This window comes from Sturnira hondurensis, unplaced genomic scaffold (genome assembly GCF_014824575.4).
Source record: "Sturnira hondurensis isolate 20B ecotype Veracruz unplaced genomic scaffold, ASM1482457v3 Scaffold0004089, whole genome shotgun sequence".
In the NCBI taxonomy this organism is placed as follows: Eukaryota; Metazoa; Chordata; class Mammalia; order Chiroptera; family Phyllostomidae; genus Sturnira; species Sturnira hondurensis.
The window spans coordinates 135,848-161,709 of NW_028076720.1; the positions used below are offsets into that span (position 1 = coordinate 135,848).

The window sequence follows — 25,862 nt, forward strand, 5'->3', positions numbered from 1 at the left end:
CAATGTTAGGACAGCAAACATCACTGCCTTGGTTAATGAAAATACTTTTAATGATTTATGATTATTGTTCGCCTCTGATATATCGCCATGATCATATTAAGAAGCACCTATTCTCATTTGTAGCAAAAAGACTACTAGTTGTTCCCCAGTATCAGTTTGCCCCTTCTATAGTAAGAATTTTTTGATGGGCACATGTCCATTCAGAATAAAGAGTATATTTTCCCAGCCTCTCCTGCAGCTAAGTATGGCCATGTAATTAAATTGAAGCCAATGAGATGTGAGCAGACGTGGTGCATGAATCTTACTAGAAAGGGATGGGTCACGTCTTTCTAGTCTCTTTTCCCCAACTGCCTGTAGGAATTTAGATGTAGTGCCATGGATCATGCAGATAAGAGTAACACCCAGGGATGTCAAAGCAATGAGATAGAAGGTGCCTGGACTCCTGATGACTGTGCAGCCACCAAACTAGCCCTGGATTTATACCAAGGCAGGTGATGTTAGAAAAAGATATCATGTTTAAGCCACTGTTATTTTGGATCTCTATTACAACCAGAATGTATACCCTGTCTAGCACTACTGCCTACTAAGAGTTCTTTCATTAAAAATGGAAACAGAGGCCCTGGCTGGTGTAGCTCAGTGGATTGAGCGCGGGCCTGTGAACCAGAGGATCGCGGTTCGATTCCCAGTCAGGGCAGATGCCTGGGTTGCAGGCCGGTTCCTTGCAGGCCAACTACCAGCAGGGGATGCATGAAAAGCAACCATACATTGATGTTTCTCTCCCTCTCTCCTTCCCCTCTAAATATAAATAAATAAATAAAGTCTTTAAAAAAAATGGAAACAGAGCCCTGGCTAGTGTGGCTCAGTGGATTGAGTGCCAGCCTGTGAAGCAAGGGGTCACTGGTTTAATTCCCAGTCAGGTCACATGCCTGGGTTGCGGGCCAAATCACTAGTAGGGGGTACTCAAGAGGCAACCCCTTGCATACCCCCTGTTTAAAGAAACATTAAACACATTAATGTTTCTTTTCCTCACTTTCTTCCTCCCTTCCCCTCTCTCTAAAATAAATTAAAAAAATATTTTTAAAAATAGAAATAGAGCCCTAGCCAGGGGACTCAGTTGGTTGGAGAGTCGCCCTGTGCACCAAAAGTTTGCAGGTTCAATCCCCAGTCAAGGCACATACCTAGGTTGCATGTTCAATCCCCAGTTGGGGTGTGTATGGGAGGCAACCGATTAATGTTCCTCTCTCACATTGAATTTTTTCTCTCTCGCTCCCTTCTTCCCTCTTTAAAATTAGTAAACATATCTTCAGGTGAGGATTTTAAAAAACAGAAAGAGAAAAAATAGATATTTTTATAATGCTCCTGTGGGATACTGAATATTCAGAATTTCTATCTCCTTGACTAAATGTTTATTTTTTTGTTTGACTAAATGTTGATAGTTATTTTTTCCAGGAAATCATCCCTTTCATGTATAATTTGAAACTTATTAATATAAAGTTATACATAGTATTCCCATTTGATTAAAAAATTTAAGGCTCTGGCCAGGTAGTTCAGTGAGTTAGAGTGTTGTCCTGATATGTCAAAGTTATGAGTTTGATTCTCAGTCAGGGCACATACAAGAATCAACCAATGAGCCCTGGCTGGTGTGGCTCAGTGGATTGAGTGCCAGCCTGGGAAACAAAGGGTCGCTGGTTTGACTCCCAGTCAGGGCACATGTCTAGGCTGTGGGCCCATTCTCCAGTTAGGGGTGTGCAAGAGACAACCACACCTTGATGTTTCTCTCCCTCTCTCTCTCTTCCCCTCTCTCTACAAATAAAGAAACAAAATCTTTTAAAAAAAGAATCAACAAATGAATGCATAAATAAGTGGAACAAATCAATGTGTGTCTCTCTCTTCTACTCTCTAAAACTGATAAATTTTTAAAACTTTTAATTTAAGCCCTGGCTGGTGTGGTTCAGTCAGTTGGGCATCATCCTGTGAACCAAAAGGTCACCAGTTCGATTCCTGGTCAGGGCACATGCCCAGTCAGTTTCAGTCCCCTGAGGTGTGTATGGAAGGCAACCAATTGATATTTTTTGCCCTCTCTTTCTCCCTCCCTTACCTTTACACTGAAATATAAAATGAAATATACGTAAAAATTTTTAAGTTTAAAATCAGCATGTATAAATCCTTGATTTGGGATCCTGAAGTGGCACTTTTAATGATGGTGCAGCAGCAAGCAGGCTAGGAACCTGGGTTTCTGTTGGCTGTGTAGATTAGGGCTCCCATACCGGCCCTGCCATAGGTTGCCTACCTCTGGCCCACCTCCACACATTATCTTGAAAAATACACTTGAGTCTTGTTTTAAGACCATGTTATTTTAGATCTCTGTTATTTGGAGTTGAGCTGAATCCTGACTCACTACCGAATAGGGTTATTATAAAGATTATAATAAATAAAGGAAAGAACACAATATTAACTGCTTTAACCCAATATTAACTCTTAACATACAGTAAGTGCTCAATAAAGAGTGGTTAGCCCCAGTGAACTATCATCACTAGGAACCTGTAATGGGCATGAAGACAGGAACATGAGAGTATATGAGAGGCTGCAGGAAATAGGCCCTCTGGGCATTTTTTCACTTTCCCCTCTAGATTTCAGTCCAACTTTGGTCTGGTCAGTGGCCTGTTCACTTATATTAACCTTCACAGCTGGCCTGGAGCTTTATTAGTTGAGAACAGAAAAACTGGAGTGCTCCAGGAGTTGCAGGTCAGAGCACTGCATTTGGAGCCCAGGCAGGTAGCCTGCCTGACCGCATGCCACAGGCTAGATCAGGAGCATGAGCATGAAGGTTGGTCCATCCTCATAACCTCCCATTCTCCACTCTCCATAACAGGGTTCACCAACACCGCGGCAGCGACTGGTACTGGTCGGTGCCTCTATGAACCAGCAATGAGAGAACAGCAGGCGGGGAGTGTGTGAAGTTCTCCTGAGCGCCGCCCCCACCCCCACCCCGCGCCCCGTCGGCCCCGCCTCCGTGCATGGAAAAACCGGTCCCTGGTGCCAAAAAGGTTGGGGACCGCTGCTCCATGAGACATCAGGGAGAAACCTCAGGCCACTGGCCCTCACAAGTCTCACCTCCAGCTTCCCCTCCCTCCCACCAGGGTTGTCATTTCAACTCATGGAACATCAATCTCTTCCTGACAGGGCCTTTACTCATTTTGTTTTCCTCGCTTAGAAGGTTCTGCCCTCAAATTCTCGTAAGACGGCATCTGGTCATTCTTTTAAGTCTCAGCTTAAATGTCCCCCTCTTGCCTTCTCTGTCAGTTCCTAGAATTCTCCACTGCTTCACCCGTCCCTTTCTTTCTGGCATTTGCCACTACTTCAAATTAATGTATGTGTCATTTATTTGCCTGCCAGTCTGCACCCAGTCTGCACCACTACAGCCAACCCCATGAGGACAAGGTTTTTGTCTGACTTTTTAATCAGTTATTCCTCAACATTTAGCAAAGAACCTGGAACGCATTCATTTCGTATTTGAAAAATGAATGAGTGAACGAAGCTAAGACCCTGTTTAACGTTTCCACGCCTTTTACCACCCCCTCACCTCGCACTGGCCTCCTCAGTTTACCCGGCTCCCCCTGAAGAGGACCGCAATCTCCCCGGCCACTGTCGCACTAGTGCCCGGATCTCACTGGCAGCACCGTTCTCCGAGCTTGGAGCTGCTCGAGTGCCAGCGGGAGGCGTCGGGGCTGGGGCCCGTGCAGACGTCAGGCCTCTCTCTGCGCCGCGTACGACAGTTAGCATCAGGGCCCAAAGTGGCTGCCAGGCTCAGGCTCCAGGGGTCTCTGGGACAGCAACGAGATGCTGGGGCTCGCATGAGAAGCCGGTAGCGGCCCTATACCTCCTTCCGAATCCTGTCTAGGACGGCAGGAGGTTTAGCATCTCTGTGATAGGCCCAGGGCAGGCTCTGAAAGCTCAAAGGTAGACAACGAAGCCCAGAAGTCCAATCCTGGGTCGTTGGTTCTTTCTGCAACTGATGCGGGATAAAAGGGGAGTCAAGAGCCTCCGGACACTAGCCCCATCGACCGTGCAGCTTGGGGGCCTAGCGGGTGGGAACCAAAACGGTCCTCAGAAGTTGTCAGCCGTGATAGGTCAGTCTTAACAGTGCCCGCCTCTCTCCCCGACCTGGACACTTGATTGGCTAAAGGCAGAGGGAGAGGCAGGGCTTTCCAGAACGGGCCCTCCCGGCTAACACCAAACAGGTGTAGAGGGCTCCTGGTGACCCCAAGGGGTTTTCAGGCCTCACTGCCCGGCACGGTTGCTTAAGCTCCGGAGGCGCTGTCCCAGACAAACGCTGTGCTGAAGCCGACACCTCCACACGGCGAGGGCTGCGTGACCAGCTGGCCGAGTGTCCTCAGCCAGGACCTGGGCTGCGTCTAGGGCTGCACAGGGTAGGGTCAACCGTGAGTATCCAGGTCGGGCTCTGTGGTGCCCTGAAACTGGTATGTCAGGTGTGAGAAGGAGGAAGCAGGCTGAACCTCTAAGCCTTCTTCTCAACTGATACCCAGAAATATCAAGAGCCCCAGACTGCTATCTCTCAGTGGCACTCCATCAGTTACCAAATCAAGAAAACCCTTCACCATGACATTCTAGGCCTTTCCACAATGCCCCAGATACATCCTCAGTCTTAGTTGCTCTTGTCAAATATTTTTCAAACTGCCAAGTTCCACTCTTAAAATGCTCTCTCCTGGTCCGTGCCAGAATGACCTCTGGTTACACATCTAGGAAGGAATGGACAGACCTGTGGGTTCTTGAAATCACACCCCTCTGCACCATGCTATGAGAAGGGAAAACCGTTTCTCCTGAATGCTGTGGTCTCTGAGCTCTTCATAGGCCAGGGTGGAGCCTTTAAATGACTCCTTGGCTCACCTGACAGACCTCTGAGGGGTTCAAGTTCTGCCATGCTAGCCGTGAAGCCCAAAGAAGCAAATAGCCACTGCAGGAGTGAATATTCCTTGCTAAGCTTGTGACAAGTGATGGCAGCTCCTAGTGTTGTTTTAAGTCTCCTTCCACCTCAGTCTCCTTCATTAGAAAACCAGCTCCTGGGGGCAGCAAGCCTGCTTTTGTGTGTGAGCCCCATCGGCCCTCACCCTGAGCCAAGCAGAGAAATCCCATTTCTGGCTGTAAGCAGAGCCATGAAGATAAGCAGAGGGGAGGAAACTGCTTTCTTTCTCACCAGCACTTCAACCCTAGATCCCACTGGGACCACCCAGACACCACCAAGTCCTGCCCTGGCTCCCACTAATCAGCAGCTTCCTGGCCTCCCAATGATTATATGCTCCTTCCTCTCCCCATCTCAAGTCCAGCATGCTTGAAGGTCCAGTCTGCTGTCTTACTCTTTTTAGACAGCCCTGCCTCATAATATCATGCATTAGACAGTCAATAGCTTTTGGGGTGTGTGGAAATAGGGGTATTCTTTACATGGTAAAATTCTTAGCCCTGAACCTCAGCTTCCAGCTTTCTGGTTGTATGGCTTTGGGAAAGTTAATGGTCTTCTCTCCCAGTCTCAGTTTCCTCATCTATAAAACTAGGATAAAATCCACTGCTTAGTGTTGTGGATAGTAGAGATGACAATATACAGGGTGCTTGGCCCTGAGCCTGGCAGGACAGCTGCTCAACAACTGGCAGCTATTATTACTATTCTCAGTCTGGCATCCTGTTCAAGCCACTTCGTCCCTTAGGACCTGAGAGCCAACCAGGGCTGCAGCCACCCTGGTGGCTCCATGATCCACAGAGACAGGGGTCTTGATGACCTCTGTGATGCACACATCAAGGTCAGAACTGCATGTTATCCTAGAAGCTAGGCTGCAAATCTTGTATAATAAGCAGGTTGAGCCCACCCCTCCCAGGAAAAATAGAGAATAGGAAATAGAAACGACAGAAGTCTAAAACCAGAAGGCCAGGGGTAAAACAACCAAGCATGGCTGGGTAGGGCAACTATAAAGGACATGTGTGAAGAGGCTAAGGAGGAACACTGGCCCCTGGCAAGTGTAGAATTCTCACTGGATCACCAATGGGCCCCAGTAGCAGATGCAAAATGTCCAGCCACAAAACTTGGCCGTGGTGCCTGAACCAGGAGACAGGGAAGGTAGGACACAGTAAGTATGAACTCCCAAGCTGGCTCTGCCTCACCCTTGGCTCCTAAAAAGCCAAGGGAGCTAGGGCTCAGTGGGCAATGCCCCTGGGATGGGAGTGAGGCAGCAGCAGGGCACCCAGCAAGGGGTCCATAATTCCAGAAGTGGTTGGTTAGATCCAGGTCTTAAAATATCTATGCTAAGAAGCTTCTACCTAGAGAATTATGGTCTCCACTATCTGGATTGGGCTCCAAGCCAAGTCAAGGATGGGGGAAGAGGGTGCCCAAGCCCTGAAAGCAATGACTCAGGGATGCCTTAGTGAGGATATGTTGTGGGCCCAAGAGCCTCCCACAGTCTGGGGTCATCCACCAGCTCCCCCCGACCACCCCATACCTCCCTACCCCCACCCGCCCCAAGACGGAGCAATAGGCCATGGCTTGAATTCCAAGGCCTTTAATTTACAGCTAGCCTGCCTGCTCTTCACCCTAACTCGTTCCCATGTTGCCATGCCCCACCCCATGCCAGCACCTCCCAAACTCCCTTCGCTCCTTCTCACTTCCATTACAGCTACCCTTACTCCTCCCCAGCACTTGGCGCCTCCCTCGAGGCCTCCTAGGTGGGTGTAGACGGGGGTGCTGAGAGAGCACCTGCCGCCCCCAGCATCAGCATGGCCAGGGCCTTGGGCCCTGTGGTATGGATCTTTTCATGCCGGTGCAGGTTGGAGCGCCTGCTGAAGCTCTTGCCGCAGAGAGGGCAAGAGTAGGGCCGGACACCACGATGGGTACGCTGGTGGGCAGTGAGGTGCGAGCTGTGGCTGAAGCTCTTGCCACAGTCAAGGCAGTGATAGGGCTTCTCCCCGGTGTGCGTACGGTTGTGTGCGATGAGGTTGGAGCGCTGGCTGAAGCATTTGCCGCACTCAGGGCACGGGTAGGGCTTGACCCCTGTGTGAGTGCGCTGATGGGTGACCAGGGCTGAGCTCTGTGTGAAGCACTTACTGCAGATGGGACACTTGTGGGGCTTGGCACCTGTGTGCGTGCCCTGGTGGGTGACCAGGTCCGAGCGGCGGGTGAAGCGCTTGGCACAGCGGTCGCACACATAGGGCTTTTCACCTGTGTGGATGCGCTGGTGCTGGATCAGTGTAGAGTGGTGGCTGAAGCTCTTCCAGCAGGAGGGGCAGGTGTAGGGCTTCTCACCCGTGTGGATGATCTGGTGCTGGATGAGGTGCGAGCTGCGGCCAAAGCGCTTGCCACAGTCCGTGCAGGCATAGGGTTTCTCACCCGTGTGGGTGCGCCGGTGCGTCACCAGGTGGGAGTGCCAGCTGAAGCCCTTGCCACACTGATCACACTTGTAGGTCTTCTTAGAGGCGTCACCATCAGGGACCAGGCCCTCCTTGCTGCTCTCGGGAGTACCTGTATCCCCCTCCCTGGGTTTTTCTGGGAGGCCGGTGTCGGGCAGGGCCGGTTCCAGCTGTCTCTCCTTCCGGGGACCTGGCTGCTCGTCACCTTTGGCTGGCCCCAATCTCTGGCCAGTGGCTGCTTGATGCCCACACTGCAGGATATCCTCCTGGGCTCTCCCTGCCCTGGTCCTGAAGGACTTCCCATCCCCAAGGACTGCTGGGGATGAGGTCGGCTCTTCCTTTCTCACCTCTGCCATTCCTGGAAAAAGAGTTTCCAACCAGAGAGAAGCTTTTGTGAGGGACTCAAGGGAATTCTGGAGATGGGGAAAAGTATAAGGACCTGAGGGGAACCTGGGAAATAAGAGCCAACCTCTGCAGAGGAGGGAAGGCTAGCCCCTGCCCCAGGTAGGGCCATGTGCCTGCACCCCATAGGAAACAGAGCCTGCACTGACAAGGGGCACCTGGGACTGACAGTGACAACCCAGTGCCTACCCACCACCTCTGAATCCACCTCTCTTCTCTTCCTCTCCCATCTGCAGACACGAACTCGAGGCCTCATCCTTGCCCTGTACGTGGGAGGCCCAGAAAGTTCCGCTTAAAGGAGACCCTGGCCAAAAAGAGATGCAATGCTCAGTGACAGAGCTCCCGGGCTCCCTGGCAGGAGATACCACCCCCTGAGAACTGACAGAGCAAAAGGGGAACGGGTCCAACTGTGGAAATGCCAGGTAACACCACGTGACCTCTAACACAGCTTGGGGTCACAAGGCCATCCTCTCTAGGAAGCATGTTCCACGGTCACCACTAGACATACTCTTTTCAGGGCTGAGGCAGGGCTCTGCCTTGTTTCCCTGAAGGAGCACCAGAAGTAATGGGGAAGGGGCTGGGCCAGGTCAGCTGCCAGCAGCCCGCTTCTTCACACAGCCCCGACTGTGGGCCCAGCAATGTCTGCCACTCCTACACCCACCCCTTCCCAGGACCATTGGCAATTAGGGCTCCGGGGAGAGGGCCTGGGACATGAAGGACCAGGAACACCACCCAGAAGTCAGAAACCAAAGGTCCATTTGCCAAGTCCCTGGATGAGGGCCTGAGAATTCTGGTCAAATCAGTAAGAGAGCAGAGGGCCTGGCCTCCATGCCCTGATCCAAGCCCCATGGAAGGAAGGGAATGTGTTGGTCAAACTGAGTGATTTAGGTCAGCAGTCCCCAAGCTTTCTGACAGTAGGAACCAGTTTTTCCATGGACAGGTAAGGGGGAGCTCAGGCAAGCTTCCTTTGGGGATGGTCCCTAACAGGCCACGGACTGGTACTGGTCCATATCCCAGGAGTTGGGGACCGTTGGTTTAGGCTGTCTGTGAGAGCTGTCATGAGGCTACAAATGGGTGCTAGGTTCCCTCTGATCTCCCAGGCTTGCCCAGACCTGCTGATCGGAGCCCTGGGGGTGTTAACAACAGGTGGTGGACAAACCTGAGATAATTAAAGGAGTGAGCAGGGTGGCTGTGATCTTGGGGCCCAACAGGGACAAGGGAGGGTCTCAGCCCACCACTGAAGTCAAGGGGTGGCACGACCGAGCCCCACAGTCTGCTTGCACTAGCAGGTGTGCATCAGATGTGTACTGACAGAGAGACTGAATGAATGAATGGATAACAATGAATGCACACTGAAGTTTTCCATAAGATCTTAGAAAAGTTTGCCAAGAAAACAAGAGTCTGAAAGTGAGGAGTCAAAGTCCAGGGATGTAACTACTTACTGTGAGAAAAACCGAGAGCCAAGCCCCTCAGAGACGAGGACATGCCCCTCAGGGCAGACATTACTGACACCATGTCTGCCTACCTCAGACACGTGGCCCTGACCGCAGAGCCTAGTTTTCTGATCAGACATGTCTAATGCTGGGCTTCGAGAAAGAGGCAGGTGAAACAATGGGGAAAAGCGCCACAGAAAAACCAAAGAGAAGTGGAATCTCTAGGTCAGCACTGTCTTGTACAGCAGCCAACTAGACACATGTAGCTATTTTAGTTCAAATTTGAGCTGATTAAAATGAAATAAAATTAAATACTCGGTTACTCTAGCCATACTTCTAGAGCTCAACAGCCACTATCTGACTCACGGCTACCACTGTAGCCTGTACACAGAGCACGCCCATCACTAGGAAGGTTCTGTGGGAAAATACCATCTACGTGAACAATGAACAGGTTTTAAGCCTTGGAAAGCTGGAAGATGATGGCAGGACAGACCCCACCTCTGACATCCAGGGCCTCAGGAAGTGGTCACCCCGCACAAATGCCAGCCCTTACCCAAGGCCAGCCCATTTCGCTTCTGCAGGACATCCCGGTGGAGACTCTGCTGCGGGTGGTCCAGCCGCCCCCACTCCTCCCGGGAGAGGTACAGAGCCACATCCTCAAAGGTCACTGGCATCTGAAACAACACAAAATGCCTACTCTGCAGGACAAGCCACGACATGGGGAGGGGCCTATTGGTGCCAAGTTGAGGCCAAGATGAGATCCTGACTCCTAACCTGCTGCCCAGGTCTGTGGGTGAAGCAGGAGTTGCCCAAAGATGGCTTTTTGGGACAACAATAAGGCAACTGTGTACAGCAGAATACAGGAGACAAAAACAAGAGGCCTTCTTTTCTGACACCACAGCCAAAGCTCAGGCTCTCCAGCACATTCCCCTCTGGCCCTGACCCTCAGGTCCAGCCCTGAGATCCAGAGGATGATTTGGTCAGACACCATCCCTCTGTGCCCTTCGATTTCCCTCCCAGCCTTGGATGGGGGCACTCACCTGGGACCAGGCAGTGAGGAGCGCTGCAGCCATCTGCCGGTCTCTGGTCCTCCCCTCCTGGGAAAGCACAGGGACCTGGGGGAAGGGGAGGGCTGAGAGAGGAGAGAGGTCCTCAGGGAGGCCACCGCATCCTCGGGGCCTGCTGCTCCCTGAGCGAGCTCATGCCTGGCACCCCCACAGCTGCCTCAAACCCAACTTCGACCCCACCCAAGAAGAGGGTCAGTAGGCTCTGAGACTGTGCCAGGGTGACCAACGAGAGGCAAGTGGGCAGACATCCATGCATCTTTCCTAAACATGGCAGAAACTGCTTCCCCTGCCCACCTGGGCTGTGAGCCTCCACCTCTCCCCACAGCTGCTGCCCGGGAAAGCACCTCGCCACATCCCTCTCCTCACCTCCACCAGGTAGAAAAAGAGCTTTCTCCTTAGAGCCCTGGCTCAGGCACCTCCAGCTCCAACCTCCTTGAGCCCTGTCCTCCTGTGACGCCCCCTCAGGGTGCAGCTCTTGCATCTCTGTTTTAATGTAGGGTGACTCCTGAGTGGCTCCAAAGGGTACCATATCCTTCGACTTGGAAAGCTCTTCTTGACAAGGATGCCCATGACCTGGAACCTAGGAACGGCAGCCCTCGTTAATCCTGGGATGGAGACTGGAAAAGCTCCATGTCCTCCATGCCTGGGGTCCCTGCAGAGACAGACGCCTGATGTAGCCGAACACACGACCACATACAAGACACACTTGAGGGACTGGCCTTACTTCCTTCTCACGACTCCAGGGACCTGCGCATCTCCTGCTTACCCACAAAAGGGAAGGAAAGCAAGCCTGTAAAGACCCAGCAAGGTGCAAGCTGGCCAAGTGCCCACAGGGTGGCTGCCTGTTTCAGTCCAAGCCTTGCACCTCTAACAGCAGTGTGGTTATTATTTTTAACATATGAAGAAAACTGAGTGCAGGGGGTTGAAAATCCGATGACTGGTATTCATTTTTTTTTAAAGATTTTATTTACTTATTTTTAGAGAGGAAGGGAAGGAGAGAGAGAGAAATATCAATGTATGGTTGCCTCTTGTGAGTCCCCTGCTGGGAACTAGCCTGCAACCTAGGCATGTGCCCTGACTGGGAATCGAACTGCGATCGTGTGGTTCGTAGGCCCGCGCTCAATCCACTGAGCTACACCAGCCAGGGCCTCAATGACTGGTATTCTTATACAAAGAGGACAAAGAACATGAAGGAGGCTATGCAAAGACAGAAGCAAAGATCGGAGAGATGCCATCATAAGCCAAGGACACCTGCAACCCCGGCAGCTGGAAGAGGCCAGAACAATCCTACCCAGAGCTTGGGAAGGAGCCCTGCTGACATCCTGATTTTGGGTTTCTAGCCTCCAGCACTGTGAGAGAATAAATTCTGGTTGTTGTTGTTTTTAATATTTTATTTATTTTTAGAGCGAGGGGAGGGAGAAAGAGTGGGAGAGAAACACCCATGTGTGGTTGTCTCTCATGTGTCCCCTACTGGGGCACCTGGCTTGCAACCCAGGCATGTGCCCTGACTGGGAATTGAACCCTTGACCCTTTGCGTCACAGGCCCGTGCTCAATCCACTGAGCTACACCAGCCAGGGCAAATTCTGGTTATTTTAAGCCAAGTTTGTGACCCTTTGTTATGGCAGCCCCAGGGAACTAATACACCCAGGCTCAGAGATTGGACAAGGGCCCAAGATCGTGGAGTGGCTCAGCCAGGATTTATCTCAAGGGTATCTGACTCCCGAGTCATCCCTCAGGCGACCATGTCTTTAAGGTGACAGGGAGGCATCATGTGGCCTTGGGCATATCTGGCCTGACTCAATTTGGTCGGAGCAGTTGGAGTTTTTTAGTTTGGGGGAAAAAGCCCAATGGTGCCCACACCCTGTGCCAAAGCCTGATGCCCACCTGGTCTGAAAAGGGAGCTCCTCTCCAGCTCACCCCCTTCAGCACCACCCTGCCCAGTGGGGCTTCAGGGTCCTCTCCACTCCACCCCCCTCATCACACCAACATCAGCCCAGTGCTCTGGAAGAAGAAGGAGCAGGCATCAGTCAGGTGACCAGGGCCCAAGCCCAGAGCTACTCCTCACTAGCCATTTGACCTGGAGCAGGCACCGTGTCGGCCCAAACCTCAGGAGCTTTGGTTAAGTCACTTCCCGTCTACTGGGAGGCCCTCGGTGAAACTTCACTGTTACCCACTTCATGGGACTGGCCAACCTTCTGTGGGAACTCATGCCTATCCCTCCTGCCCCCGCCCCCCATCTCCATCTGTGTCAGGGTCTCAAAAGGCAAGAGCACAGGGCAGGAGTCAGAGAGCCTGAGAGCTACGGGATAAGGCAGGCTCCAAGACCCAGCTGCTCCACTTTCCACACAGACGATGCAGGACAGAGCTGCCTGCTCCAGAAAGTTCTGGATAAACACAGAACAGTGCCTGTAGCTATTGTTATTACTCTACTGTGTGAGCTGACAAAACCCAATGTCAGCAGAGCCCCGTTGGTTTTACAAAGGCATTTTGGAAAGGAAACCAAACAGTGGTAACAATTGTGTTTCTATGGTAGGAAAAACATAAAGCTAATACTTGATTTGTGCGTGTACTTCTGACCTCTCTGGGTGAAGGGAATTACTGGGTGAGGGGACACAGACCTCTCTAACCTAGGTGGCAGTTGTCATGGGTGTTCTCATATTATATGTCACAGTAATGGTCTCCTGCAGGCTGATGAACTGCTTACAGAGGACTCTTGTGCCCAATATTTCCTCTAAACCTCCCAACCACCTGCGTGACATGGTTGGAATGACAGGTACAAGATCCACATTTTATAGATCATACTCCTGGTTCCCAGAGGCCAGAGTACTTGCCCAAAGTCACACACATGGCTGCAACTGACTCATTCTTCTGATTCCAAGTCTGGTGACTCTGGTCTCCCCACAGGTTGTAATTACACACACAGACACACACAACACGCACAGGAAGGCCTAGATGCTCAGAGCCAGAGAGAAGGGGTCCCAGGCCATGGACAGTGTGTGTGTGTGGTAGGCATGGGGAGGCTGAGGCTTCTGTGTGCTCTGGGTGCTGTTCAGACAGCTGGCCTCACCGGTGGGACCCCTATAGAACCCAACTGCTACCTCATGTGGCCTGTGGTCTGCTCACGGAATGCACCAGGCCAAGCAACAGGGTTCCGCAGAAGTCAACTCCCATGTGAAAGGTATTTCCCATCACACCACCCCCTCTTCATTTCCCACTTCACGCCCATCCACAGCCTTGCACCCCAGTGTGCATAACTCTTCCATTGGCCCAGATGCCTTGCTGTGAAGATCCCATCCAACTCCAGTGTTTTCCAGAGCACACCTCCCTTACCTGGCACCATGTCCATACCTCTCGGGCTCTCTCTTTGTCCTGTGGATCCTGCGTGCCTCCACAGTCTGCAGACATTTTCTATCTCAGAGCTACAAAGCACAGCTGAGTCGTTTCTCCTTCTGTTGGCCAAGTCCCCTCCAGCTTCTGGCCAGGAGCCTGGAAGAGCAGAAGGAAATCAGCTAGCATCTCCTGGACACCTCTGAAGTACCCCCGAAATCTCATGTAGGGCTAGATTCATCTCTAGTCCCAATTAAAAATAAGTCTCCTGCCTGGCTGGTGTGGCTCAGTGGATTGAGCACAGGCCTGTGAACCAAAGGGTCGCTGGTTCGATTGCCAGTCAGGGCACATGCCTGGGTTGTGAGCCAGGTCCCTAGTGAGGGTGCTGCAAGAGGCAGCCACACATTGCTGTTTCTCTCCCCCTCTTCCCCCTTATCTAAAAATAAATAAATGAAATCTTTTTTAAAAAGCCTCCTTGATGCCATCCAGTGGCCTCCCTGTCTTGGGGGCCCTCACTTCCATGAACTGCTATTTTGTGCCATTCCTTTTATCATTGAAACAGTAGCCCTGCATCTCAGAGCGATCAGCTCAGGGAAAGCCAGGGCTGACTAGGAATCTGTATCTCCTGTCATTAGAAGCCAAAAGATCTGCAGAGATCTTACAAAACAGGTGCTGTGTGGGGCCCTGACTGCCACAGCCAGCTCAGCTGAGGAATCCAGGCCCTGCCGTCTCCCTGGTCCAGGACACACATACACCCTGTGCTCCACCTGACTCAGCCCTGCCTGGGGTCCAGAAATTGAGCTGCCCACTCTCAACAACCCTCCCCACGGCTGTAACCTCCCACCTGGGTTTGGGAGTCCATTTGGCTCAAGGTCCTTCCCCAATCTGGGTCCAGGGCCCCTTTTCTCCAAGCCCTCCACCTTTGACCCCGTTCCCTCCTGCCAGCTGGCTGCCTGCGCAGCTCTCTGGATCCATGTCCCCTCCCCAACCCCCGCCCATCCTCACTGAGTTGGAGGTGGATGGGACACCTCAGCCAGCGGAAAGAGGGCCCCTCCCCTGGGAAGGGATTCTCAGCAGCTTGCACCGGGGAAAGGGAGACGGGTGGAGACTGGGATTAAAGACAACAGGAAGTCCCTCCCAGATCCCGTTCCCCACGTAGCTTCAGTCCTAGAGGGTTCCTGGCTTCCACCGTTCCGGGGTTTAGGGTCCTGAGTCCAGTTGCACCTGCTCTTGGCCAAGTCACTCCAGATCCGTGCTAGAAGCTCCCAATCACTTTTCCGGGCACATACTACTCATAATGCCAGCCAAGCAGGAGCGCCAATATGGGAAAATGCATTTTATTGGAGGATTTTGATATTTGACGTTTCAGAGAGAGCATTGCAGCAGCCCTCACAGGAAAAAGGGCACTTGCTGGGTGGAGGTTTATGATGATCCTTTTCAGCACCCTTCTGGGCTTCTGAAAGTCTACAGAGTTCTGAAGTCCATAAAGACATTTCTGGATTTTATTTAAAGCCCCCAGGCTGGTGCGCAGGTCCTCTGGGTTCCCCACAAGACTGGCACAGAGTTCTCTCTCCACAGGAAGAAATTTAGGAGAGGCCTAGGATCTGTCCTCTACCTCCATGCCCTACACCTCCAAAAGATGCGGGTCAATTTGATTTTTCTAAAGGCCCCATACCCCCAGCTAATCTCAAGACTAGTATTAGCGAGAGTAAAGGGGTCTTAATCAACTGTCATGGGGTCCCAGACCCTCAGACATCCTGGTGGCTTCATATCCACCTCCCAGTCAGGAAGGGGGTGGGGGTCAGCCCTGCGGTGAAATTCCGGGAAGGTTCGTTCCTCCAGGAAACATTCCCATGCCCACTGCCTTCAGCTCACAGGAGACCTGTGAGATGTGTCCACTTCACCCAGTAAGACAGGCATGACTGGCCCCTGTACCACCCCACAGGCATGCTGCAAGGGGTCACAAGTGTTTAATTTTTAAAAAACTTACTTTTCAACATTTAAAAAATTAGAAGAATTAAAATAAAAATGGGCCCTGGCTGGTGTAGCTCAGTGGGTTGAGCACGGGCCTGTGAAGCAAGGTCGCTGGTTCGATTCCCAGTCAGGGCACGTGCCTGGGATGCAGGCCAGGTCCCCAGTAGGGGACACATGAGAAGCAACCACACATTGATGTTTCTCTCCCACTCTTTCTCCTTCCCATCCCCTCCCTCTAAAATAAATGAATAAATAAACAAACAAATAAATAAAATATTTTAGAAAATAAAAATGGATTTTCTTGAAAAATTAGAACATCTGGCAACTCTGGATACAAATTCCCCACATTTGGGAACTGATCTCAGATTGCCACTGCAGCATTTTGAGATTGCAACTTGACTTTTGGAGTTAAACATATTTTAGGAGTCCTAGGATTCTGACCCATTGTATTGTCACTCTGATGAAGTGACAAACCCTTAGGGGTTTCCAGGTGTTTTAATCCTCAAGGTAAAGAGAGATATACAAAGGTACAGCAAAAGTCAATATTATTTTCTAGCCAGAGAGAGCTACAAAATGAGAATAAGCCACAGGGAGCCCTGGAAAAAATGAATTGCTTCATCTGTGAGCATTTTTCCATCGAGGAGGAGCACAGCCAGTGTCCGAAGAAGGGGCCTTGCTCCTGAGATGGATCATTTCAACCCAAGGCAATCCCAGGAGTGCATCAAGTCCAAAAATGAGTGGGTGTGCTCTGATTCCTGGGCAAAAGTTTCTCTACCAGACAAAAGAGACACTTCGGGGATACTGGGGAAGCCCAGAGATTTGGATCCCATCAGGGAATCACCTAAACTAAACCAAATGAAGTCTTAACATTTACTTAACTGTTCAAAAATTATTTATTGAGCACCTGCTATATGACCGACATTAGCCCGTTCTTGGAAATGAGAGGAAACCCTTCCAGGGCTGACTCTTGGACTGAGCAGGTCTAGGAGGAAAAGCTCTCACATTTGCTGCATGGGAACTTCTATCCCTGAAAGAGTTCATAAAGGCACCCAGGCAGGGTGATTAAATAAGTAATGCAGAGAGCAGAACCTAACTGCATCCAGCACCCAGGCAGTACCACAAATGACCGTTCCTTGGGTTTAAGACCAGAGTAGGGAGGGACTTCAGAGGCCTCAAGAAACCATATTTTGTTTAAATGGGGCAGTTGGGGGCCTGGCATTGCAAACACTTGAGGACTTTTCAAGAGAAGCCAAAAAGAATTAGATTTCTATGTGAAACCTCTTGACTCTTAAATATTGATGACTAAATTTTTTGACCTCCATATAACTCCAGCAGAAAACACCTGCTGCCCAGCTCACAAGCTACCAGTTCAGGGATGTACTCACCTCAGGAGCCTGTCACAAGGGTATCAATCATGGGTGAAGGCACTTATTCAAGCGAGCTTCAGCACGGGAAACACAAATGCCAACTCTGATATCAGGCAGCTTCACTGAGATTGAGTAAGGAGAAAATGCTACCTTCAGGAAATAAATCATGATCTACCCTAGGAGACTGGCTTGCGAGCTAACTCAGATCTTAAAGAGGACTTCACACACACTAATAAAAAGTAGTAATGTGAAGTAATAAAAAACAACCTTGCACTGATTAAGGTGGCCCAGGCTGAAGACAGGGCAATGCAGATGATCTAACCTTAGGCAGGAGAGACCACACGGGGAAATAAAGGAATGCGGGAGAGGCCATGAAAAACAGGAATAATCGAATAAACAGTAGGGAAAATGTTAATCTTCAAAACAGAAAAAAAGAAAACCAGTGTGAATAGTAAATGGGAGGGGTTCCAGGACGTTTTCTTTGAAAACGTTTTTCAAAGAAATAAAATAAGAACCCCTAAGGCTACTGGAGACCAGGATGTGAGAGCTCTCGCGGCCCGCGGCCCTCTCACCCCTAGAGGCTCGGAGGCGACTCCGCAGTGCGGTCCCCTAGTGCGAGGCCACTGGAGGGAACACGTTCGGAGCCTCGAAAGGCCCCGGAGGCCAGTTCTCACAGCCGCTGCCTCCCAGCTGCCCAGCTCAGAGCACCGATGCTGGGAGCGTGTCGCCCAGGCAACGACGCTGCCCCGCCCCTCGGAGACGTCGGTCATTGGCTGACGCCCCTACCCCGCCTCTCCACGGCACCATCTAGCCACTCTCACCTGCGCGCTCGCGTCCGCGCCCCCGAGGGCCTGCAGGGCAGAGTGGGGTCAACTTGGTGCCTTCTGACCATGGAAGGTGTGCCGGCGTTTTCCGTCCGGCTACCCCATTCCAACTTCCGGTTTTGTCGGCTCTCTCGCGGTGCCAGCTACGGATCCCGGGTGCAGGGCCACCCGAAGCGGTGGTGACTGCGAGGCGGACACTTCCAGGCTCTGGAGACGGCCGGGGGAATTGAGGTTGTCTGCAGAGGGCGTCCGCCTGAGAGAGCTAGCGCGGGGCTACCGTGCTAGAGACCCGGAGCACAAATTCCACCCAGCCTCCCAGGACTAGAGATCCGGAGCACAAATTCCGCCCAGCCTCCCAGGACTAGAGTCTCCTCCCACACTCACCTATTCTGAATTTTGTTTCAAAAATGAGACTATACGGTATGCCGCTGACCTGCTCCCACTCTGTGTGTCTGTGTGACACATCTTATAATTTGCTCAATATAAAAAAATAGAGAAAAAAAACCATGCAGCATGTCAAAGACAAACACAGCAGAACATCAGTTAAAGCAGTGGAAAGATTTTATTCGATGACTACTAATAGCAGGGGGAAGAGTTGAGCGCCATCCAATTTGGGCGTTTGGGAGAAGGGAGAATGAGGGAGTGAGAGAACCAGGTTCAGTAGAATCAGAGAAGTGAAAAATCACAAAAGCCTGTTAGTGTAGATGTGATTAGGCCAGGTGTGTCTGTCTGCTAGCTGTGATATACAGTCTATCCCACGGAGCAGGAAGACAGAAGGCCTGTCTTTCCGGGCAAATGAATGCGCTTCAAAGAAATGACTCTCAGGTCCGTGACAGATGGCATCTGCATTGTAAGAGACATATATTCACAATTATAAGTTCCTTTTAGTAAATGCTCTAAGAAAGGGAGTCAGGGGCCAATCATCAATCATTTGGCTAGAACAAACAATAAATTCTCCTGGCTGCAGTGCAGCGTTGAGGTTTTTTTCAGGCAAGCATATTATTGGCGGAGCGGTGAGGGGCGGGGAGGGGGAGGGAGGCGGAGGGGCGGGGCTAAGGTCTTCCTGACCTTACGTTGTTTCTAGAAGCCAGGCCATAGTTGGGTCAAGTCTCTTAGCGCAGGTTTGGACGCAGTGGTTGTGTGTCAAGAGTTCAAGAGTTCGGCACTTCTCCAGTGGTGCTCTGCTGTTTTTTAACTATGGCTTATTCCATCGTAAAAGCTATTATCAGTTTCTTTAACCAGGTCCCTATTCACAATCCAATTCCTGGTGTCCTTGTCTTGCAACTGGAACTACCCAGCAGTTATTATCATGGGGGCTTTGTTGCTTCCTAGTGGGTGAGCAAGACTGACATCTGATCTTGCAAACAGGGCAGGCAGAGGGGCTGCCAACCCCAAGCTTGGCTCCTGATATCAGCCCTGATGCTGGCCTGGCAGACTCATTTTCCTGCCCTGGGCAAGCTCCAGGAGGACAGAAGTCTCCTTACTAGAGAGCAACACCGAGTGTTTCCTTCCACAGTTTTCAAGGCTGGAATTTCAGCTTCAGAGCTCTGCTGGCCGCTTGAGCTCTCACATCTTGGTCTCCAGTAGCCTTAGGGGTTCTTATTTTATTTCTTTGAAAAACCAAAGAAATAGGAGAGTAAATAGGGGGAGTAAATGTTTTCAAAGAAAACATCCCGGAACCCCTCCTATCTAATATTCATACTGGTTTTCTTTTTTTATGTTTCGATGGTTAATATTTTCCCTACTGTTTATTCAGCCAAGCAAGCCACCAAACCTGACAGGGTAGACTGGATATGTTCCCCAAACACCCTCATCCCACCTTCTGGAACACTCTCTACCTGGAAACTAAAACAGCTTACAGTACAGGGAGGGCAGGGACACTGTGGAAACTAAGCTCAACAGTCAGTCACTCTGGTTGGCCCTTTGAAAATAAATTGTTACCTTTCCTTGGAGGCTGGTGCATTTTTAGAAAACTAGGATGGTGCCATCATCCCAAAATACCTGTAGCTGCTGCTACCACCACCTAATACTGATACCTAGTGTTCCTCAATCTTGGGTGGAGCTCCAGGCTATATTCACTCATGTAAGACACTGAAGCAAGTGGAAATGGGGACACTCAGAAGGCTTTCTGACCAGCTCAGCATCAGGGGACCCCAATCGAGGTCCCTCACAGGAGTAGATGGCAATGGCACCTAGGAACCAACCCTGTGGCCCTTCTCACCTGATGTCTTCAGCCTTTCATCCTGCTGCAGACTCTGACCCCCACCGGCCATCCCTCAGGCTCACTCCTCTATGCATAATGTCATCTTTCACAAGAATCTTGTATATTCCATTTACTCCATTGAGTATGAAAGAAATGTAGATATTCCATTTGTTTTTACTTTATTTCATCCTTTAAAAAATTCCATTTATGTGACTTTTATAATGTGAAAAAAATCAACTAATGATAAAAACCGGGACTCCTTGGAGAAATGGCTGATCCGAGGCCAGAGGCAACAAACGCACTAGATGAGCCCTGGCCTGGGAACCAAAAGGTCACTGGTCCAATTCCCAGACAGGGCACATGCCTACGTGCCTGCATTGTGGGCCAGGTCCCCGGTTGGGGGTGTACAAGAGGCAACCAGTTGATGTTTCTTTCTCTCCCTCTCTTTCTCCCTCCCTTCCCCTCTCTCTAAGAAAGAAGGAGAGAAAGAAAGAAAGAAAAGGGAAGGAAGGAAGGAAAGAAAAAAGAAAGAAAGAGAGAAAGAAAGAAAGACTGCATGAGTTTGCAGACGGTGGGAGGGGAAACAGTTTAAGTTCTCAAGACGACAGCGTGGCAGTCTTTTAAAGATGAACATCTACATACCGTGACACAGTGATTCACTCCTGGGTACAAACCTAGTAGTAACTCACATGTGTGGTCACCAGAGACATACAAGAACTACTGGATGTAGCTCCAAACTAAAAACCACTCACTGCCTAGCCACAATAGAATAAATAAATAATGCAATGGGGTAAGCAGCACATGGATGAACCCCCTGCTGTGGAATGAGTAAGACCAGAAGAAGAGTTCCAATTGTGTGACTTCATTTACATGAAAGTTCAAAAATAGACCAAACAAATTGGTTGTAGATGGAAGAATAGTGATGATGGGGGAGGGGAAGTGAAGAGAAGGGGGCACCAGAGGAGCCCCAGAAGTGTTGGTAAATTTTGATTTGATCCATATGCTGGCTAAAGGGCTGTTTTCACTTGTGGAAATCCATCACACTCTTCATTTTTGGTTTGTGTACATTTCTGTATGATACACTTTAAATGTTAAAAAAAAATAAAGTAAATGAGGAGAAACCAGTTCAGTCATTGCTATGGTCCAGGCAGGAGATAATGGTGATCTGGACCTGTGTGGTGGCAGTGCAGGTGGAGAAACAGGCAGATTTGAAAAATATTTAGGACGTCAGACCTATGGAATTTAGAGACCGGTAAGATGTAAGAATGAAGTAAAGTGAGGTGGTCAAGAATAAATCCAAATTTTTGGTTTGAGTGACTAAATGGATTGCATTACATTTACCAAAATAGAAAATACCAGAAAAGAAGTGTGTGTGAAGTGAAACATTAATTCATCTACATTTAATGAGGATTTACTATGTGCTGGGCATTAGGGATACATCAACGAACAGCAACAAAGCCACTCTCATGGAATTTGCATTTATTTATGTGGTTGGACAAGTTGGTTTTTAACATGGAGTCTTAGAGATTTTTATGAGACAACCAAGCAGCAATGTCAAGTGGACAGAATTGAGAGGCAAAATAGGAATATAGGGACACTGCTACAGAGCACGGTTCCCGAGGCCACAGAGGCTATGAAACCACCAAGGGACGTGTATTAGTTATCTCTTGCTGTGCTACAAATGATCCCCAAACACTGCAGCTTAAAATAAATACTTGTGCCCTGGCTGGTGTGGCTCAGTGGATTGAGTGCCAGCCTGTGAACCAGAGGGTCGCTGGTTCGATTCCCAGTCAGGGCACATGCCTGGGTTACAGGCCGTGTCCCAGTGGGGGGCAAGTAAGAGGTAACCACACATTGATGTTTCTCTCCCACTCTTTCTCCTTCCCGTGCCCTCTCTCTAAAAATAAATAAATAAAATATGAAAATAAAAATAAAGAGCAAACAGAAACAGTGTTCCCAAGGAGACTGAAATTTCAGAATGAAGAGGAACTGGCAAAGTGGGGTTGGGAGTGAAAGCACCCATTGCAGGCCAGAACAGTGAGGTGGGATCAAATAGGCATGTTCAGGGATTGAGAGGTGGTGACTGAAATGCGGCAGGTAAAGGACCTCCTTCTGCCAGGGAGAGACAAGGAGACGAGAAACTTGGAGGACAGCAAATTTGCAGACACTGAAGAAAGGCTGGCACATGCCAAGGCTCACCTTGTGTTCTTGTCAATATCCCTAGCATTTCTGTACCAAGGCTACCCTGCAGCGAGGGGACTTGGGGTGTTTCCTCAGTGAGGTGTCTGGCTGAGCCATAAACACCCTGCAATTACTCCTTCAAGACTGTGACTACCCAGAGGGAAACGTTAGGGGCACAGCTGCAGTAAAAGGTGTTATTAATGCAGTTTAGAGACACACACTTAGGCTACTGAATGAACCAGAGGCTGGCTATTCAAGGGATCACATCACTTTTAATAGGAATTTTTCCTAGAGTTGGAGAAGGAGTTTTCCCTTCGCGCTGAACTATTCTAAATGGGAAAATCCTATAGAAGTTGAAAATACATGGAAATTTGTTTTCCCTTTGAAATATCTAAAGATGAAGGCACCATCAGTCAGCACTGTTGGGTCCTTTTGCTGACCTAGCTGATACAAAAAATGCCAAGGTAACAAGGAGAATAGTTGAAGTTTACATTTTGAAAATAATTTTAGGAGATATTGAAACACATCCCAAATAGGTAGATGAATGTTAAAAGTTCCTTGGGGACGTATTTATCGTTTACTAAATAGAGATAAAGTAACAATCCAGAAACTTAACAGGCATTGTTGTCGGTTCGTGGATAATACTCTGGGAGAGGGGAATATATTTTCAAAGATCAGGAAGAAGGTGAAAGGAATTAAATGTTCACTAAGCCCCCTTTTTTCCGCCTGCAATGTAACTTCAGTTAATAAGAGAAGTCAAAAGGAATCTCTCCTACAGGGACCTAGTCCCGCCAGGGCTGCAGGCCTCATGGCGGAAGCACCTGTCGGTTCCACTCAGTCCGCGGCCCTGGGGTCGGGGACAGTGCGGCACACACATTAGGGGCGCAGTTTCCCCGAATGAACGACTGGTGCAAGCACGTGGTGAACCGTGGGCAGGAATATTAGTCCAAGCCCACATGCGGGCGGAGGTTTACGGCCAAAGACGGCCAGAGGTTAGGGTTGGTCTTCTCTCACTCCAGGCCTTTCTGCCTGGCTAATATTTCTGGTAGTTGGGTCAAGCAGTCTCTGCTTTTCTAACATATTTCCAGAAAAAGTGTGAGCCTGAGTTGGGGGCTGGGGAAATCCATGTTAGCAGCGAGCCCCGAATCTTCCCGCTGCGCTCCCAGCCAGCTCCCTCAGGCTCGGGGGACAGTGCGGGCCCAACGCCCGGAGACAACCAGGTCGGATCCTTACCGGGGCAGGTCACGTTCCTGCAGTTCTCCCGGTTCAGCCACCCCCACTCCCAGAGGTCAAGTACGTGGCCACGTCCTCGAAAGGCCATAGCCATGGGGGCACAGGTTAAGTTCTGGGGGCAGGGGCAGCAGCAATGACTGGGGCGCCTGGGGACCCAGGTCAGGTTCTGAGGGACGTGCCTCTGCCTGCCCCTCCCCCCGGCCCCGCCCAGAGGCAGGCGGCAGCAGCCAGAGACTGGGAACTCGGCAGGAGTCCGAACGATAGGGAGGCCCGGGTCCCGGGCGAGCGGCAAACCCTGGAGTAGCTTGGGTCCCGCGTGCTGCTCTTCAGCCAGTTCGTCCGTCCTGATAATGTGCCAGGCGCTAGGCTAGGCGAGGGGGACGTGGGGCAGACAAGGGAAAGCCCACTGTCCTCAGGGAGCTTGCGGTCCAGTGAGGCCCACACTAGACAAATAAAGAAGCCGGGGAAGCCCCGGTGCTAAGTGCAGAAAGACAGTGACCCTGCAGAAGAGCCAGACCGAGCATGGGGTCTGGCCCCTACAGGCTTGGGCCGAGGGGCGGCTAGCCCCCAGTCTCTGCCCACTGTGTAGGTGGCCCCAGGTCCCCAGGCCGCGTGGTGCCTTGGAGATGCACCCTCCAGGCTGTCTCCAAGAGCACAACCCAAAAAGGCCCTTTAGAGCAGAGAGAAAAGTTTGACTTTGTAGTTAGAGTCAAAGGTGAGTCACTTCCCCTCCCAGGAGCCCCTGCTTTGTCATTGGTAAAGCCGGGGTCAAAAGCCACCTGGCAGCATTCTTGGGAGGATTTTAGGCGGCAGTGTTGATGGCTCCCTCCCTTCCCCCATTACACAGTCCTATTTTCTTTTTAGCGCCCACCACTGTTTTCTCCTGCACCCTGGCGTGAGCAAGCCCCTGAGGTCAGGGCCTGTTTAATTCTGTGTCCTCAGCACAGGGCAGACGCTTGGCAAAGATTTCTTGCACGAATGAAATGCCTGGCAAGGAGTCTAGCACACAGCAGGCATTTTAAAATGGTAGCTCTTCTCTGTTCCCCCCACCCCCAACGAAAGTACAGGCTGACAGACCCCCAAGGGGCACAGGACCAGTTTTGATTAGGAGGGGGGTGATTCTTACTTGAAGGGGTAGACTCATAAGCAGTCTGAGGTTGGAATCTGGATTCGCCTCTGTCTTTATTTCTCTGGCCCCGCCCTGCCTTCTCCCCCACATCCGCTCCCAAACTGGGAGTTTAAGGGTTAACTCTAGGATGCCCCCTCATCACCTGCATGGGACTGGGGCTGGGAACTTCCTGTTGCATTTTCCTGGAGTCCTTCCCCAGGCTGGCTGATCCTGAATCTGGTCCTGTGGGCCTCCGAGAACCCCAGCATCTCTGTCCCTGGAGAGGGGACCCTGAGTGGTGAGTGGCAGAGAGACCTGCGGTGCAGGCTGCCAGGATAAACATAGGGGTCATAGCAGCTTGGATAGAGAATTGGGGGTGGGGTGGGGTGAGGGTTTCAGGCCTGGAAGGGGGATTAGGTAGCTGGAGGAAAGTCAGGAGGGTGTGGGTGGTCCATGCTGGGGGGAAGCTCAGAGCCAGCCAGATCTGTGGACCTGTGGTGGAGGGGACGTCAGGGAGGTTGCAGGACTTCCTATGACAAGGCTTGCAGCACCCACTGGAAAGGGAAAGGCAGGCTCCACGTGCCCCCGGGAGGACTGCCCAGCCTTACCCACTCCGCCTAGCACGAGGAGTGGAGCCCAGCCAACAAAGACAAGCCACTCCTGCCAACTGTGTCCAGGGGGAAAGGACAAGTTCATGGCTGAGGAGTCCCCACTCTGGACTCTCCTGTTGTGTGGGTGGGTTTTGTGGCAGCAAGTCTACCGTGGGCTCCAAATTATGTTGGTCAAATATTAGAGGGTGAGAGTAGCGTTTCCCCAACTCACCCTGCCCAACCCCCACAGATATGCATATTAACGAAGCTTTTGTGTGCTGGAGAAGTGGAGTGGCGGGACTCAAGAGCCAACTTCCCTTGAATTTGAATTCCACTCCTTTCAAAAACCTTTTGGTGAGAACTCACCTGGAGGTTCTGGCACCCCTGGGTACCTAGGCCTGATGACTGGGACTTGAAAAATGCTCTTATTGTCTGATTCACACTATGATATTCTAGCTGAGACAACACAAATCACACAGCGCTGGGAGGAAGCTGGTCCTTTTCTGTCCCTGAGCTTTGGCACAGGGGTCAAGATCAGCATTCTCACCCTAGAGCAAACCTTGTCTCCACCTGGGGTGACCGTGAAGAAATTACCCCTCCTGTCTGAACATACTCTTTGCACTTGTCAAATGGAGAAAGAATTTGCCCTGGGGTGGAATTTGCTGGGAGTGGGAGTCAGCAACCCCTACAGCTAAGCACTCAGAACTGTTAAATGCAGGGTCCCGATTACACGTGATCGGTT

At 50.7% G+C, this 25,862-nt stretch overlaps 1 protein-coding gene and 1 long non-coding RNA gene across 8 annotated transcripts; both read right to left on the reverse strand.

Annotated features, from left to right (window-relative positions):
• Nucleotides 1-6,550: 6,550 nt before the first annotated feature.
• On the reverse strand, nt 6,551-17,878 carry ZNF205 (zinc finger protein 205). Of its 7 annotated transcripts, none has more exons than XM_037043370.1 (6): nt 17,803-17,878; nt 13,644-13,799; nt 10,679-10,892; nt 10,286-10,377; nt 9,799-9,919; nt 6,551-7,768 (listed from the first exon to the last, which is right to left on the reverse strand). In XM_037043370.1, the coding sequence occupies exons 2-6, from the start codon at nt 13,716-13,718 to the stop codon at nt 6,726-6,728; spliced, it is 1,545 nt and encodes a 514-aa protein (XP_036899265.1). In that variant the 5' UTR covers nt 13,719-13,799; nt 17,803-17,878; the 3' UTR covers nt 6,551-6,725. The 7 variants fall into 7 exon arrangements, with proteins under 7 accessions (XP_036899265.1, XP_036899261.1, XP_036899263.1 ...); XM_037043366.1 differs by lacking the exon at nt 17,803-17,878 and adding an exon at nt 17,000-17,691; XM_037043368.1 differs by lacking the exon at nt 17,803-17,878 and adding an exon at nt 14,669-14,757.
• A 470-nt stretch (nt 17,879-18,348) lies between these two features.
• On the reverse strand, nt 18,349-23,596 carry LOC118985125 (uncharacterized). Its single transcript, XR_005066061.1, has 2 exons — nt 23,423-23,596; nt 18,349-18,648 (listed from the first exon to the last, which is right to left on the reverse strand). It is a non-coding gene; the product is annotated as an uncharacterized LOC118985125 (long non-coding RNA).
• Nucleotides 23,597-25,862: the final 2,266 nt, after the last annotated feature.

Excerpts from the sequence above, each read along its gene's own strand:
- ZNF205 (XM_037043370.1), bottom strand. The coding sequence starts at position 13,718 with ATGTCTGCAGACTGTGGAGGCACGCAGGATCCACAGGACAAAGAGAGA. Across the intron at positions 9,920-10,285 it reads TCCTCACTGCCTGGTCCCAG|ATGCCAGTGACCTTTGAGGA; the intron begins GTGAGTGCCCCC and ends GTGTTGTTTCAG. Across the intron at positions 7,769-9,798 it reads GCGAAATGGGCTGGCCTTGG|GAATGGCAGAGGTGAGAAAG; the intron begins GTAAGGGCTGGC and ends CTCTTTTTCCAG.